Source organism: Mastomys coucha, unplaced genomic scaffold, assembly GCF_008632895.1.
Source record: "Mastomys coucha isolate ucsf_1 unplaced genomic scaffold, UCSF_Mcou_1 pScaffold8, whole genome shotgun sequence".
In the NCBI taxonomy this organism is placed as follows: domain Eukaryota; kingdom Metazoa; phylum Chordata; class Mammalia; order Rodentia; family Muridae; genus Mastomys; species Mastomys coucha.
In genome coordinates this window covers 54,362,015-54,378,161 of record NW_022196914.1, presented here as the reverse complement: position 1 = coordinate 54,378,161, position 16,147 = coordinate 54,362,015, and the positions used below count along the sequence as shown (strand labels likewise).

Genomic DNA, 16,147 nt, shown 5'->3' with positions numbered 1-16,147 from the left:
GGAAAGACGGCTCAGTGGTTAGCAATGCTTGCTGCTCTACAAAGCTGAGTTAGGCTCCCAGCACCCACACTGAGCAAGCAGCTCACTCTGCCAGCAATTCTAGCTCCGGGGAATCTGCTGCCCTCTTCCGGCCTCTGCAGACACATGCACTCATGTGCACATAGCTCCCCCCCCCCAAGACATGATTAAAAATAAAATAAAATAATTTAAAAAATAAAGTGAGTTTTCTCTCAACACTGAAAATGCTGTATTTATATGTGTCTATATTTACAATCCCACTTTGTTTATCAAAAGAAGAAATAGGCAGTCCTTGTGTTCTGTTTGAAGTGTCCTGGTTTTGTTTAAAAAAGCTTTGTAAGTGGGTACTCCATAAGTGCATAATATCAGGACATCTTGGTGTTTACATCTGCATACACCTGTGAAGAGACTGGGGATAGCATCTGAAGCCCAAGTGTTTCCCACGCTCAAAAGAACCACGGTGCTGACTCCCACCAGCTGTCACTACCAGCTAGGCAGTCCCTTGGATATCACACCTGCGTGTGAGATGAAGGTGCAGCTGCTTTTACTGAAGGAGAACTCAGCCCCAGGTCCAGCAAGCCCCATGCCCCAGGGCCTCAGAGCCCTGGCCCTCTGTTCTGCTGATCTCTGCCTCTCTCCACTGCTCAGTTATGAACTCTGGTATACGCTCCTTTCCAATTTACTTATATTGTAATAAACCCTCCCCCACCAACCCCCCCCCCACACAAACATAAGCTTTTCACTTGTACCTGTGGCCACTTTTCCTGCCACTGTAACAAACACTTGAAGTTTGAAGGCAGAGTAATTTATTCTAACTTAGGATGTTAAGGTTTTCAGTCTATCTCTGTGGTAAGGCGGAGTGTCATGGTGGTGGGAGAATGTGACAGAGGCTGTCTTCTCATGGTGACAGCGCAGAGTGATAGAGTGACAGGCCTGGGCTAGCAGGATGCATTCTTCCTCCCTTTTACTGCAGTTTCTGGGACATAGCCACACACACGAGGCAGGCCTTCCCCCTTTAGTAGATACTTTCTGGAAATGTCTTCAGATTCACCCAGAGGCATGCTTTGCCAATCTTCTCTCAATCAAATCAAGATGACAAGATCAGCCATTACGGTAACCAATTCAATGGTATTGGTTATATTCAGTGTTAGGTAAGTGAAATCACTACCTCAGTCTAAACGTTGTTCAGAAGTCCTGTACCCACTGGAAAGTATCTCCCCACCCTGCGCGACCTCAATGATGGGTTACACTTTTTTTTCTCTATGAATTTGAATCTGTCTATCTTTTCTTTAAAAAAAAATCGATTTATTTATATTTATTTATTTATTTATTTATTTATTTAATGTATGAGTGCTCTATCTGCATGTACAGCCCAATTGCAGAAGAGGGCATCAGATCTCATTATAGATGGTTGTGAGCCACTACATGGGTGCTGGGAATTGAACTCAGGACTTCTGGAAGGGCAGCCAGTGCTCTTAACCACTGAGCCATCTCTCTAGCCCTGTCTATTCTTTAAAACTTTTTCTTTTTTTATACATTTATTTATGTAGTGGTTGTTGGGGTCACCTCATGTGTGGTATGGCTGAAGTGATCAGTAATTGGCTCAGGACCCCCAAAACCAAGTTGTCAGGCCTAAGGAGGTTTATTTGCCCCAGAGGCAGGGAATAAGAGACAGGATAGGAGAGAGAGGATGAGGGAGAAGGGGAAGGGTACAAGGGACAAGGGGAGGGGTATCTGCCCTGGACTGGGAACAAAGGACTGCTTCAGGATAGAGAGGAGACAGACATGGCCCATAGGAAAATGGTGGCTTGTAAAGGTCAAGGGGGAAATGTGTGTTAGGATGAGGTGTTTAATTTTAACTGACAAGTTAATTAGGTGAGCCAAAGGGGGCTTTTGATTGCTGAACTTCAATATTTTGATAGCTGGACTTTAGTGGTCAGCTTCAGAGGAGGAAGTGGCCAAATAAGGGAGCTAGCTTTAAGGATGCAATCTAATGGCCTTTAGCAAGGCAGAGGGAATGGAGAAGAGCAAGGCCTGCCGGAACCATGCTCACCACACTCAAGCTGCCCAGAGTCCCTTCAGCGGCACAGGGAAGGCAGAAGACAAGTTGTGGGGGCCAGCTTTCTCTTTCCACTATGCAGGTCCTGAGGCCTGAGCTTCGGTCACCAGCCTCAGCAGCAAGCACCTTTAGCTACTCATTGGCTGTGCATTTTCCTGTTCTTAATAATTCATGCCAGTGGATTACACAGTATTTGCCCTTCATGCTCAATGTCTCCCACTTATCACAGTGTTTTCAAAGTTGTGGTGGTTTGAATAGGAACAGCCCCCATAGACTCCTGTGTTTGAATGCGTGGCCCATAGGGAGTGTCACTACTAGGAGGTGTGGCCTTGTTGGGAGAAGCCTGTCACTGTGGAGGCAGGCTTTGAGGTCTCAAAGCTACAAGCAGTGTGACACACAGTCTCCTTCTCTTTCCTGTGGATCAAGATGTAGAGCTCTCAGCTCCTTCTCCAGCAGCACTGTGTCTGCCTGCACACTGCCATGCTCCCAGCCATGAGGATAGTGGATGAATCACTGAACTGTAAGCCAGCCCTAGTTCAATGTTTTCCTTTATAAGTCGTCATGGTGTCTCTTCACAGTAATGAAACCCTAACTAAGATAAAAGTTAATCCAAATTATAGAATGTATGAAAACTCCATTTCTTTTTGTGACGGGGAAACACTCTGCTTTGTATACATGGTGTTTTATTACCCACTTACGTGTTGAGGATATTTGAGCTAGTCCTTTAATGAATCCCGTAAAGAAGACATAAAATGGGTGTGGGGAGATGGTACGGCTGCTAAGAGCACTTACTAATCTTTCAGAGAATGCAGGTTCAGCTCCTACACCTAAGGCAGAAGGCTCACAACTGTCTGTAACTCCAGTTCGAGGGAATCCCACATCCCCTTTTGGCTTCTCTGGCACTCATGCACACTCATGCATGTGCTTGTCTCTCACTTATGCTCACTCATGCATGTGCCTGTATGTGTGTATGATGTGGCACAAATGTCAGAGGACACATCTCTGGAGTCAGTTCTCTCTCTCCAGCCTTCTGTAAGGGCAGGTGTCCATCTTTCGGGGTAAGCTGTCTATCCATGGAGCAATCTCAGTGGCCCTGACATATTAAAAAACCTCTACTATTTTTACTATAGTTATGATATATGTGTTGAGATATAATTCTCATAATATAAAACTGGCAAGTCTGAAAAAACGTGGCGGTGCTTCTATTACAGAAGTCCTGCTTTTTTCCTTGCTTTAAAGCACACCAGCACATTGGGTACATTTGTGACATTCAACTACCACTGCTCCAAGCTCCTGAACTTTCAACCATCACAAGGAGAGGCCCCATGTCCAAGGCTGACACAGTTTTAGAAAGATTTTATTTTACTTTATTTTGTCCCTCAAATCTGGAACAATCATGTAGTAACAAAGGAACAACTTTACAAGTTAAATTAAACCTTCTTCAAGGTTAAACAAAATTGGAAAGAACATTAATATTTCTAAAGATAGGTTATCAATCTTTTCTTTTTGTATAAAACATGAAAATCCAATGAGATATAATCTGAGACATATTCCATTCTGTTTTATCAGACAAGACCTCCAGTCATTTTTAAAAATCACTTTCTGAAAGTCTTCTTAAATCCATTAGTTATGTTAACATTCCAAACACTGCCCACAATCAAAGCCGGAACTGAGGACGGCTGTTCTGAGAACATTAAGGAAAGATCGAATAGGTGTTATGAAGTAGGGACCTTCAGTCTCAGAATACTAAAGGCCACCTATAGCTACAGGAGAAGGGCACAGCAGGAGTATCCGGACTCATGTCACCCAGACCGCCACAGTCTTTGGAGAAAGAAGTGACCTGATGGCAGGCTATATGCCAGCCCAATTGAGTAAAGGTTGGTAAAAGATGTCATTAGTTGTAGCAGCATTTTCTTATAATACTCTTACCATAATAAAATACAGGATATTAATGACTAGGAGACACTGCTACTGAACTGAAGATGACTGTACATATCATATTATTTGGTGGTTTTAATTTCTAGTGTACAGTGAAGAACGGAAATGGAGACCATTGGCAAAGGCGACTTTCTGGGAAACAGAATTCTCTTTTGTCCACCAGCATAGGACATCACAGACCTGCCATTCATTGACCATCCAGATATACAGACCATTCTTCCACAGGTGCAGAGGTGAGAGGGGACAGTTTGAGGACAGAATCGTAAGGGCTGGAAGATATTTATACTGCCCTTACAGTCAGCTCACTGGACTAGTAAATTTCATGGTGACTCTTTCTCATTTACTCTGTTCATTCATTCATTCATTTAAAAAAGTTCTGGCTATCTACCATGTCACAGACATGGTTGCTGATGTTGGTGATAAACTGTGAATGAGTCAGTGGTGCTGATGAGAAATACCGCTGGGTTTGACCCTCCCTGCGGCAAATCTGGTGGACTCACATCTGTAGTATGTATGAAGGTCTGAGAAAGGGTTGAAGGTCAAATAGTGTATCCTCATTCTCCAACCCCAGAACTCCAGAGCTCCAGAACAAGGCAGTGAAACAGAGAATGAAAGGAACATGTATGGTGTGTCCTTTGCTTAACCGAGGCCAACATTCCAAACATTGGCTACTTCCTTTCTCAGACTGCTCCATCTATCATCTCAGGGCAAAGAGGCATTATCCTGGTCTTTCTTGCCACTGCTTGAGAAAACAGCATAGATCATGGCATGCTGGGAGATACAGTACAATCTTGACAGATTCCATGCAACTGTGAATAAACCTCCTTAGCAGATGTCACAGCTCCACAACTCCCATTAGCATGGACACAGAGTGACCAGTCCACCTTCTCTGGCCAGGGCTTAGGACTATCCCAAAGCTCAGAATGGGTGGAGCAGAGGGGAAAGAGACCCCAGGGACAGGACAGTGAAATCCAAAGGCATGACAGGAACAGAGCCATACAAGCTGGGCAGCAGAAGTCTAGACACAATGAGCAATAGTGGGTGGGGATGCGGGGGATAAAAACACATTTACTTATCGTGGAAATGAAAACCAAGGCACAGGCATGCCTCCATGCTGGCTTACTGCAATGGGCTGTATGCTCCACAGGAAGATGAATAAGCAGACGAATCACGAATGTGGAAAGCCAGAGCAAGAGCTCACAGACAGGGAGCCCTCACGGCCAACAGAACCACTAGCAATCATCTGCTCCCTGCCTTTGTTACAAGAAATGTGCCTTGCCAATAAAGCTGGTTATTAGCAGAGGGAGTTCTAACAGCTGACTTGTGAAGCAAAAAGAGCCAGCTGCCCTGGCCTCCAGGACTCAGGGATAACTTCCTATGTCAAGTTCCCAGCATCTGCAGCTTAGGAAGCAGGATGAACCCAGCCACCCTGGCCCACAGACACTAACTCCAGCCAACAGCAGGATCCTTCCAGATTTTACTGGCTTTTAAAATGTACGGTGGGTTGAAATTGGTCTCCTTTGGTGGGTTATGTAGCATAAGGGCCAGGTGACAGGCTGGGGGATGATAAAGAAGAGAAGCCAGGAGAGTAGGGGCCTGAGGCCTAGCCTGAGGTCTAGCCTGCACAGAAATGCGTTTCAGGCCTCCTCTCCTGGAGAGCCCTACATCCAGGGGCTCCACACACCAGTACCCTTGGGATCACAGCGGGGGTCCAAAGGTGGGAAGAAAGAAGGCACAGAATGTTCGTGGTAGTACTGTAGGCGGGAAAGAAGGTTCTGGACGATGTGGGGATGCTCCTGGGACACATCGTGTCTTTCTTCAGGGTCCTGATTGATATCAAAGAGCCAGAGAGTCTTGGTGGGTGGGTCCAATGAAGGTATCTCAGAGACGTTGGACTGAGATGGAGGCGGGAACCAGTAACCACAGCCTGGCAAAGAAATTAAACTTTAGTGGGAGGAGAAACCCTGTTGGTGGGTTCTAATCTCAGGAATCTAGGGCCAAGGCTTCCCTGGCTTGTGGGTCTGGTCGAACATAAAGAAACAAACAAAAACCATGTGCCTTTTGATGTTGAGTTCAGAATATGATTTCCATGCCACAATAATACAGATCCTACAGCTTTACAACAAGGGACATTAAAACCTATGTGTGGGGTAGTAGCAGGATGTGGTCTTAGTTGTCATCATGGCGGGGGCAATTAGGGTACTCCTGCTACCAAGCAACAGCCCAGCAGTTTTAGGATCTCTTGCAATACATGGGGCAGTCCCCAAAATGAACTGTCATCGAAAACACCAAGAACACTCATGAGTTAAGCATTGCTAAACTGCACCAGAGCCTGTGTAAATATGCCATATTTACGAAACAGTGAAGCTGTGCCTTCCTAAGGAAGGGCAAGGGAGGCAGACTCTTCTCCAGCCAGAGCATTGGTGAGGATCTACAGCGAGCTGGGTGTGCTGTTTGACAGTTCCACATGTCTAAAAACCCATATGTTTATGAAGCGCCAAAGTGGGATTTTCTCCTCTTACCCCCACTACAAATGACAACAACAACTCAGAGGAGGGTCAGAACGAACAGCTGAAGTCATTCTTCCACCCTGCAGCTTCAGAGATTTATTACAAAAAAAGAAAGAAAGAAAGAAAGAAAGAAAGAAAAGAGCGAGTCAGCCCTCATTTTGGTGAGCATTCTCTCACTATTCTGTTTGGTGGGAAGTCTACTTAGCCAGACAACAAAAGTTGTGTAACATGGACCAGACAGAGGCTTAAAAGAAGGCCATGAAACCACAAGCAGATAGCTGCTTTCTTAAGATCTTCAGGGACTGTAAAAGATCTGAAGGACTAGTTGACATTTCAGATGTCTGAGCAAATTGAGGCGTTGGCAGGGAGCCTTGAGGAGCCAGCTAGGCAAGGAGGAGGAGGAGGAGGAGGAGGAGGAGGAGGAGGAGGAGGAGAACGGCGTAGAAGAGTGATAAGGACTTCCCTTTCTATGGAAATAGCCCAGGGAATGAAGTCCCAGAGGACAGATTGAGGACACAGCCCTACTCAGGCGGCCACAGGAAGGGAGCTAAGCATTCTACCTGGGTGGCCTGTGAGGAGTTTCCAATTTTTGTATCTGATCCCAGCATGGATAGATGTGTTAAAGGCAGAATGTTCGAAAGGAAAAGAATCGTTCTTTGCTGGAGTCACGTTCTTGCCAGGACCTGGGAAGAAATAGTTTGGAAGAATTAGATTGCTGTTATTGGCCTGTGTCATTATAAATCAACATTTTATACCCTTCTTGCAGAACAGTAGCCTTTGTTCAACACCAGAGTACAAATGTGTGTCCTGCCACAGAAACGAATCTTTTATTAAATACAAACAGAAAGTATAGTTACATTAGATGTCAGTCATAAACCACCACAAATATAAAGGAAATCCCAAGGAGATTAGAAGACTAATCCATCCTTAAAATCACTGCCTCTCGCCAACATGCAGAGGCCATGTGCATAGCAGTGTGTGCCACAGCAACTGAGCTGGGCAGTGGTTATGTGCACAAGCCTGAGCATGTGCATGCATGTGTATGTGCATGACCACATGGGTCTGTGTGTGTGTGTGTGTGTGTGTGTATTCGAGAGTGTGTGAGCACGTGTGTGTTCATTTTCCTCTTAAACGTGTAAGTGAAAAACATTTTCTGTGAATGGTTGTACCTTTGCAGATAGTATATAAAATTATAAAATGCACATTTTATTGAAGTCTCTGTCAAGCTAGGAGAGGTTAAGCACAGTACAAAAAAACCTACAGATACATTTCTTTTTAGACCATTCATGAAATTTAAACATTAGTGAGCAACATTTTAAACTATTCAACAGAATAACTATGGGTATAGAAACAGTTTGAATATATAAAGTCGCGGTGGCTTGAATAGGTTTGGCCTTCATAGACTTAAGTGTTTGAATGCTTGGCACTATTAGGAGGTGTGGCCTTGTTGGAGGAAGTGTGCCACTGTAGGGGTGGGCTATGAGGTCTCCTAAGCTCAAGCTTTCCCCAGAGTGGAATTAGAGAGCCTCTTCCTGGCTACCTGAGGAAGACAGTCTCCTGCTGCTTTTGGATCAAGATGCTGAACTCTCAGCTCCTCCAGCACCATGTCTGCCTGCACACGGCCTTGCTTCCTGCCATGATAATGGACTGAACCCCTGAAACTGTAAGCCAGCCCCAATTAAATGTTGTCCTTATAAGAGTTGCCTTGGTCATGGTCTCTTCACAGTAATGGAAAGCCTAACTAAGACACGTGGATTATATTAATTTATCATCTTAAGGTCTTAAAGCAATTGATCAAGTTTCTGAGGGGGCAGTTACTAACACTCATCCTCCTCTCAAGGTTAGAACCAATTAAGAGTCAGAGCCAGATAGACTGAGCTAAGTCTACCTTTTATTGATGAAACTGCCTCTGGAGAACATGGCTTCGGGTCACAGTAGAAAGAACTGTGCTAGTAGCTGGCCCTGGGCTTTCACCTAGCCACAGTGACTGAGCTTATGGACAGTCTCAGGGCTCCCTTAGAGCCCACGGTGAGGCTCAGATTGTTTGCAAACGTCCAGGACACGTGCTGGCTCTCAACTTAGACCCAGGAAAGAGTCTCAGCTGAGCACACTCAGTCTGTTATATTTGGCTAACATCTTCTCTCATCTGCATAGGTGAAGTTCCTCTAGCTGAGGACATTGTTTGACCCATGATGACAAGGGATGAGGGTACTCATTGATGACAAGTACATATTTATATATCTATAAGCTTCAACTCTTAGACCTCACTGAATACTAGTGTGTTTTAAGTTCATATTTCTTTCTTAACTGTTTAAATATAGTCAAAGCAGTTCTCCTAGGGACACTTCAGAAGGGTCCCCTTGTTTTATTGAACAAGTAGACAGCCTAGCGAGTAAGTGCCAGGCTGTGTGGTTATGCCTGTAAAAGTGCAGACACAGAAAGCAATGAAACAAAACAGGGCTGGAAGCGTAGCTTGGTTGCAGAGTCCTTGCCTAACACGGTCAAAGCTCCAGCACCTGCCTGAACACCAACCAAAACAGAGAAGTCCACACTCCACCAAGGAGATGAAAGGCAAGTGGGAGTTCAAGACCAGGCCAGTCAAACGACAGCAAAACTTTGCGGGTTGCGCCATGCCCTACAGAGCTTCAGGGCTCCCTGGATTTGATGCAGGGTTTGGCACAGGCTCTGCAGACCATGGAAAAGGTGAAAGTCTTATCCCTTGTCAGTCTTTCCAGGTCTGGGCACCGATCCAGTACACATCAGTGGTTTTAGTCTTAAGAGGCACCCACAAGGAAAACCTGGCTGATTTCTTGTTTCTTTGCTTGCAAATATTTTGGCTGTAACACAAACGGATGCTCCTAGTGATGGAGACTGGCGGGGATGTACAACACAGGAAGGGGGTTCATGGCACACAGGCTGTGATAAAACCATGAATCCTCTCATCTCCCTCACAAGTTTATATAAAGGGCACATTTCAATATCAAACATTTCGGGTATTAAATAAAACAAGCATGATTTAGTGAACATAAACCGAAGGAAGGGAGCTGCCATCTCAGCGCTACTTACATTTGTATACATTGTTTTCTTAAAACAAACAGGAACAGAAAATACCTAAACAACAAGTCTAGGACCAAATGATGAGATACAATTAACTTCATTTTTCTCTTTTTGAGTGAGGAAATACAGAGAACATGTCAAAGGATGTTAGCTCCCTGGGACCATGGCCATGTGAACAGATGTTAATATTCTGCCACATTTCCTTCAAAAAACTGCTATTACACTTTATTTATTTTACACGAATGAATTTGTGTGTGTGCATGTGCGTATGCATGTGTGTATGCACAGGCATGCGTGTGTCACTCTGGTATGTGGAGATCAGAGAACAACTTGAAAGAGTTATTTCTCTCCCTCCACCATGTGGATCCAGGAGATTGAACTTAGATTTTCTGGCTTGGCCGCGGCAGGCGCCCTTTACCCACTGAGCCACCCCCAACCCCAGATTTGCTTTTTTAACAAAAGAAACTGGACAACAAGATCAAGTTGAGGTCTCCCTACTTCTTACACAAGGGGTGGAGCTTCTCTGGGGTCTGCGTCTAGAACTGACCGCTTGAAGGTCCAGGCTTTTCCAACCCAGCAACTGGCTCTCCTATCAGAATATCTCCAGTCCTGTACCACCTAAAAATTCTTGAAAGAACTTCATCTTTGTGAAGAATTTATTCAACAAGAACCATTTTTTTCAAAGGAGTTTTGCCAAAGAAAGGAGTTCTTATAAATACCCTTCTACAGGCCCCGTAGAGAAAATAATGCAGATCACAGGCACACAGCTTGACGGACAGGAGATGGAGCATCATCAGGGTGTCAGGACCCGTGGCCAGGCTTCCAGATGTTCCCTGCTCCCTCCAAGGTACCTGTGACTTATTTCTGGACAGCAAAGATGCCCTCCACCTGCTTTTGAACTCAGTGTGAACAGAGAGTATGTAGTATGTTACTCCCACTTCTGGATCCTTTTAATGCAAAAATGTCTAGTCTGATAAGTCATGCCCATAAAAAAGTTACCATTAAATCATGTGTAGCAATGGGAGTCAACCTGGTTTGGCTACTTCCTCCGCTGCCATCACTGGAGGTAGTCCACTGGTGAAAAGCCAACACCTTTATCTTGTTTTTGATTTTGAAACCCAGGTAGAGGTGATTTTTGTCTAGGAAGAAAGGTAGAAATCAAGAATGCTCCTTTTTTCTTCTTCTTTCAGATATGGAGTTTAACTATCTAAACACCACTTTAGTGCAAAGGCCGTCTTCTCTGCACTCATCTGTAGTGACACCCTTGCCAACTGCCCCATGCTCTGAGTCCGTCCCTAAAGCTCCAGTATCCAGGGGGTCTCTCCATGATGCCAGCAATGGGTGTGTCAGTGCTGGGCTTTGCTTCAGGCACCAGCCACTTGAGGCTGTGGAGCATATGAAATGTGGCTGGTTCAGCCAAGGAACTGATTCTATAATTTTACCTTTTTGAGACAGGGTCTCAGTGTGTATACAGCCCTGGCTGGCCTGGAAGTTGCTCTATAGATCAGGCTGGTCTTGAACTCAGAAATCTACCTGATTCGGACTCCCTGAGTGATGGGTTTAAAGGCATGTGTTACAATGCCTGGCTATTTACCTAACATATGTTTTTTTAACCTAATACATGTTTTACCACCGAGCTATACCCTCAGCTTTATATACTTGTTAAGTGTTTTACTTTTTTTGATGCTTAAAATGTCTTCCTAAGGGCTGGAGAGATGGCACTGACTGCTCTTTCAGAGGTCTTGAGTTCAATTCCCAGCAACCACATGGTGGCTCACAGCCATCTGTAATGGGATCTGATGCCCTCTTCTGGTGTGTCTGAAGACAGCTACAGTTCACTTATATATAATAAATAAATAAATCTTTAAAAAAATGTCTTTCTAAATTTTTGTGTTTGTTTGGTTCACATCTACTGTATGAGGTACAAAAATGACTATGTGATACTCTTTTATTACAAACTGGTATTACAAACTGGTTGAAGCTGGTTTTATTAGTTCTCATGGCTCCTACATTTTGATTCATGATTTTAAAAACTATATCAATCATCTATCATCTATCTGTTTGTCTGTCTATCTACCTACCTACCTACCTACCTACCTACCAACCAACCATCTATCCAATTATTTAGTGTTGTGCACATGTGTGAGTATGTATGTGTGAGTGAGTGTGTGTTCACACACGAGCGTGCCCATGCGCAGGTGCATGTGGGTCAGGAAACATCAGGACAATTTGAGGGCATTGGTTCTCTTAGGCTTTCCAACACGTAGGTCCTAGTGATCAAAGTCAGGTCACCTGGATTGGTAACGCAAGGCTTAGCATTCTTAATATTCAACATCATGACACATTTACTTCCCTGACCATTTAGGTGTCTTTTCTCCTCCTTCTCCCATCTCATGTTTCATTGCTTTGCCTAATTCTCCATATAATGCTGACAAAAACAGAGAGAGCAGATGCAGTCCTTGTAGCTTCCGCTCTATGATAATAATTGTAGGACTTTCAGACTAGACCTCTCATTGAGTCAAGTAAGACTCATACTGATAGTCTGAGTGCTCCTATCAATAAAGGAGTGTTGCATTTTGTCTAACAGCTTTTCTGGGTCTATTAGGTTATCTTTTTTGTGTCTTTGGTATATTAACATGGCATCTTTCATTACTTGATTTTCAGATATTAAGCTGATCTTCACCCTACATGGTCACAGTATATAATCTTTCTGTATTTATTTCTGGATTCTGTGTCCTGATTCATAAGATAATGAATTATTAAAGTGTTGTTTTTATAAGTTGACATAGATGTACAGACTGTTGGGTTGTAAGACAGAGGCACAGATTTCTCAAAGGTTTATCTGTCAGAGTGGACGCCAATGCGGATGCAGGAAGATACCATCACAGCAGAGTCTCTCCATCCTCACACTGAGCAGGAGGCACTGCTTGGGTTCAGGTACCAGCTCCTCTACTCAGTGGTGTGTGATCTTGGTGCTAACTGACCTTCCTGGCCTGAGTCCCCTGGCTGCACAGTGTAGGTGCTAGAATCTACTTTTCAGCATGACTGTGTGGCCCAAGAATGATGAGACATTCAAAATGTGTGATAGGAAGACCATTCTGTGGGAGGTATACAACTCTCTGAACTCCCTATAACTTAGTTTATTGTGGGTAAAATTCGTTCAACTACAAGTTAGTTAAGACATATACAGTGCTTTGCACAACATTTGCGTATTGCAAGACTATTATCAACGCTAAAGACTCTAAAAGCAGCTGATCCATGTTCTTACTATCTACTTGGGAACATAAGGCACCATTTTAAGTGTTTTCTGTTTGTTAACCTGCTTAATTCCTACAGTGGCCCTATAAGTTGGGCAGCAATACCTGGCAGTAGCTTTCAGTGAGTGTCAACATCCATGTAATATAGGTTTTATTTACTTATTTATTTAATCTTCTTATACCAAGGTAGAGAAAAATAGGAAAAGAAGAAAAACGGGCAAAGTGATTATTATCCCAGGAAAACAAAGCAGAAGTATCAAAGGTCTCCCCTTGATATGGGCCTGAAGAGCACCTGTGCTTGCTCCAGCCTGGTCTAGAAGCAGGACAGAGTTGAAGAAAAATATTTATGGATAGAAACTACAGTTTGCCATTTTGTGGTTTAGTCTCTTTTCTGTGCTATTGTCTGGCTTGTTGCCCATGCCCATGAATCTCTTTGCTTTTCATTATTTCATAGTTTGCAAAGAGCAGTTTAAAATTTCGTTCTCCGACTGACCCATTTGCTTTATCTTTTCCCCACCTTTGCTTTTTCTTTCTTTTCTGTTTTAGAGATAGAGTCTTAGTAGTATCCTGGAACTCACTGTGTAGACCAACCCTCGAACTCACAGAGATCCCCTTGCCTCCCGAGTGCTGGATCCGCCTTCAACGCAAAGGATATGTGCTCCTTTACTAACAGTGCTGGATCCGCCTTCAATGCAATGGATGTGTGCTCCTTTACTAACAGCGCTAATGCTCTCCTTGGTCATGTTTAGCAAGTGTTAGCTCTTTCAGAAATCTGGCTGTCCAAGTGTTTTCTAATCTGAAATTCTGTCATGTCTGTTTGCTTGCTGGGAGGAGGTTGGTTACTAGTTATGCGAATCAAACACCTCCTTTTAAAAGTTATTTTTACTTTATGTATGTGAGTGTTTTGCCTGTGTATATATGTGTACATGTGTATATATGTCTACATGTAGCATCAGATTCCTTAGGCTTAGAGTCAGAGACAGCTATGAGCTGCCATGTGGTTGCTGGGAATTGAATCCAGGTCCTCTGGAAGAGCAGTCAGTGCTCTTAACCCTTAAGCTATTGTCTTAGTCAGGGTTTCTATTCCTGCACAAACATCATGACCAAGAAGCAAGTTGGGGAGGAAAGGGTTTATTCAGCTTACAGTTCCACACTGCTGCCCATCACCAAAGGAAGTCAGGACTGGAACTCAAGCAGGTCAGGAAGCAGGAGCTGATGCAGAGGCCATGGAGGGATGTTTTTTACTGGCTTGCTTCTCCTGGCTTGCTCAGCCTGCTCTCTTACAGAACCCAAGACTACCAGCCCAGGGATGGCACCACCCTCAAGGGGCCCTCCTCCCTTGATCACCAACTGAGAAAATGCCCCACAGCTGGATCTCATGGAGGCACTTCCCCAACTGAAGCTCCTTTCTCTGTGATAACTCCAGCCTGTGTCAAGTTGGCACACAGAACCAGCCAGTACAGCTATCTCTCCAGCCCTTTAAATAGCTCTTACAATTTACATTGAAGTTTAACTTATGTTAACCATTAGAGTGGCTAATCATTTCTTCTTGGTCAAAATTTAAAGGCCCAAATTCTCTGTGAAGTTCAAGCACATTCTTGTGTTGGCTGGTGAGAGGCCTCCGGCTTGGAGATGGCACCTCCCACCAGACCTGATCCCACATAGGCTGTAGCTGGATAGAGACTCCCTGCACATGTGGACCAAATCTTCAGGGTGCTCATGGTTCATGTCCCAGTCACTGTGGGCTTGGCTAAGGTCATGCTCTCATCATACTGTGTGGTAGAACCTTACACATCCAGATGTCAGTGTGAACACTGTTGTTTTGTTTGTTTTAAAAAATTACAAATCCAAATATAGAAAATTTCCCCTTAAGAATAGTTTCTTAACTATTAAGCTGGCTAGAAAAACCCCCACCCTCCCTCCTGCCCTGAGCTGATACTTTGCTGGCCCACTCTGATGCTTTCCTGGGGTACTCTGGTTAACTTCTAATGATGGAAAAAGCCACATGGCCTCTTCACTAGCTTCGAGGATGTGGAGATCCGTGAAGACGTTAGTGGAAGCAGATCCTACATCACCACCCTGTAGCTCTAAAAGCAAACCCAGACACTGAGGTGTGTATATATTTAGAGGCCTTTACAACAACTGCTTTTTGTCACCATAGTAAGTCATTGCACTATTTTGTTTCTGCTTGTAAAACAAGTATCAAAAGATGGCCTAGCTCACAGGATGAATATGAGACAGAATCAGAGTCTATGGGTGGTAAGCCTCGGGCACCATGGGTGTGAAGACCCAGTTTGCATGGCTTTTGAATCACCATGCAGTTGCCATTGGACAAGGAACATGGACAGGACCAATAAACTAAAAGAAGTCATCTTCATCTCTGTTGAACCTATGACCTGTGGTTGGCAACCGTTAAAGTCAAGGTGTTTCCAGCTGTCCGGGCCTAGACCAATTGTGTGGTCTGAACCAGTTGCCATGGGAACAGGGTGTTGTTAGAAAGTTATACAGGGAGCTACATCACATGACCCACATTTTATATTCAACATCACAGATCAGGCCTCAAATAAAAACAGAGTGAAGCAAAGCCATGGTCTTTCCTTCTTCATGTAGACTGGGGCCAGCCAGAGCCTGCGGTCACCCTGACCCCAGCTCTAGCTCTCTGAGCCCATCTAGCTCAGTCATAGCCTATCATCTGGCCCAGTCTGGGATGACCTAGGCTCCTGGCCCTCCCTCTTCCTGCCCCAGAGATCTGATGGTACCATCTTTATCAGCATCTGCTGCACTCATGTTATATAGTTACTGCTGTAGGACAGTTCCACAGAGGAGCAGGAAGCTCGTTCCTTGGATGTCTGGCTGCAGTAACTGGGACTTCCTACATGTGCCGCCTTTAATTACCCAGACCATTGTTCCCATCCTGCCTTCTGTGGCCACCTCAGGGACACTTCTCCATTCCTCAAATACAAATCTCCTTTTTACTATATCTACACTTATCATTGTTATGAGTGACTGTCCTTGGAACCAAGAAATCAGCATCTTGGGAGTTCTTCACCCTCTTGCAAAACATCATCCTAGTTGAGCTTGTTAACTATTTGTATATCGCCATGGAGAGATGTCTTCCTGACTGCTTAGGAATCAGACAGGAAAGGAAGAGAACAGAGAGAAAACAGCATAGAACTACAACCACCATTGCCCCCTCAGAAACAGAGACTCATTTACTCAGTTGGTGTGTGTGTGTGTGTATGAGAGAGAGAGAGAGAGAAAAAGAGAGAGAGAGAGAGAGAGAGAGAGAGAGAGAGAAAGAGAGAGAA

The 16,147-nt window shown here is 44.3% G+C and overlaps 1 protein-coding gene across 2 annotated transcripts in view; it reads right to left on the bottom strand.

Annotated features, from left to right (window-relative positions):
* Positions 1-3,418: 3,418 nt before the first annotated feature.
* Positions 3,419-16,147, bottom strand: part of Arsb (arylsulfatase B) — a 169,890-nt gene continuing 157,161 nt past the window's right edge. The window contains exons 7-8 of one of the 2 annotated variants that reach the window (XM_031360546.1): positions 7,086-7,208; positions 3,419-5,942 (exon numbers count right to left, since the gene is read on the bottom strand). In XM_031360546.1, coding sequence (XP_031216406.1) covers positions 5,677-5,942; positions 7,086-7,208 — 389 coding nt within the window. In that variant the 3' untranslated portion in view covers positions 3,419-5,676. Of the gene's footprint in view, positions 5,943-7,085; positions 7,209-10,545; positions 10,722-16,147 lie in introns of those variants that run through there. The other variant, XM_031360547.1, reaches the window with a different exon arrangement.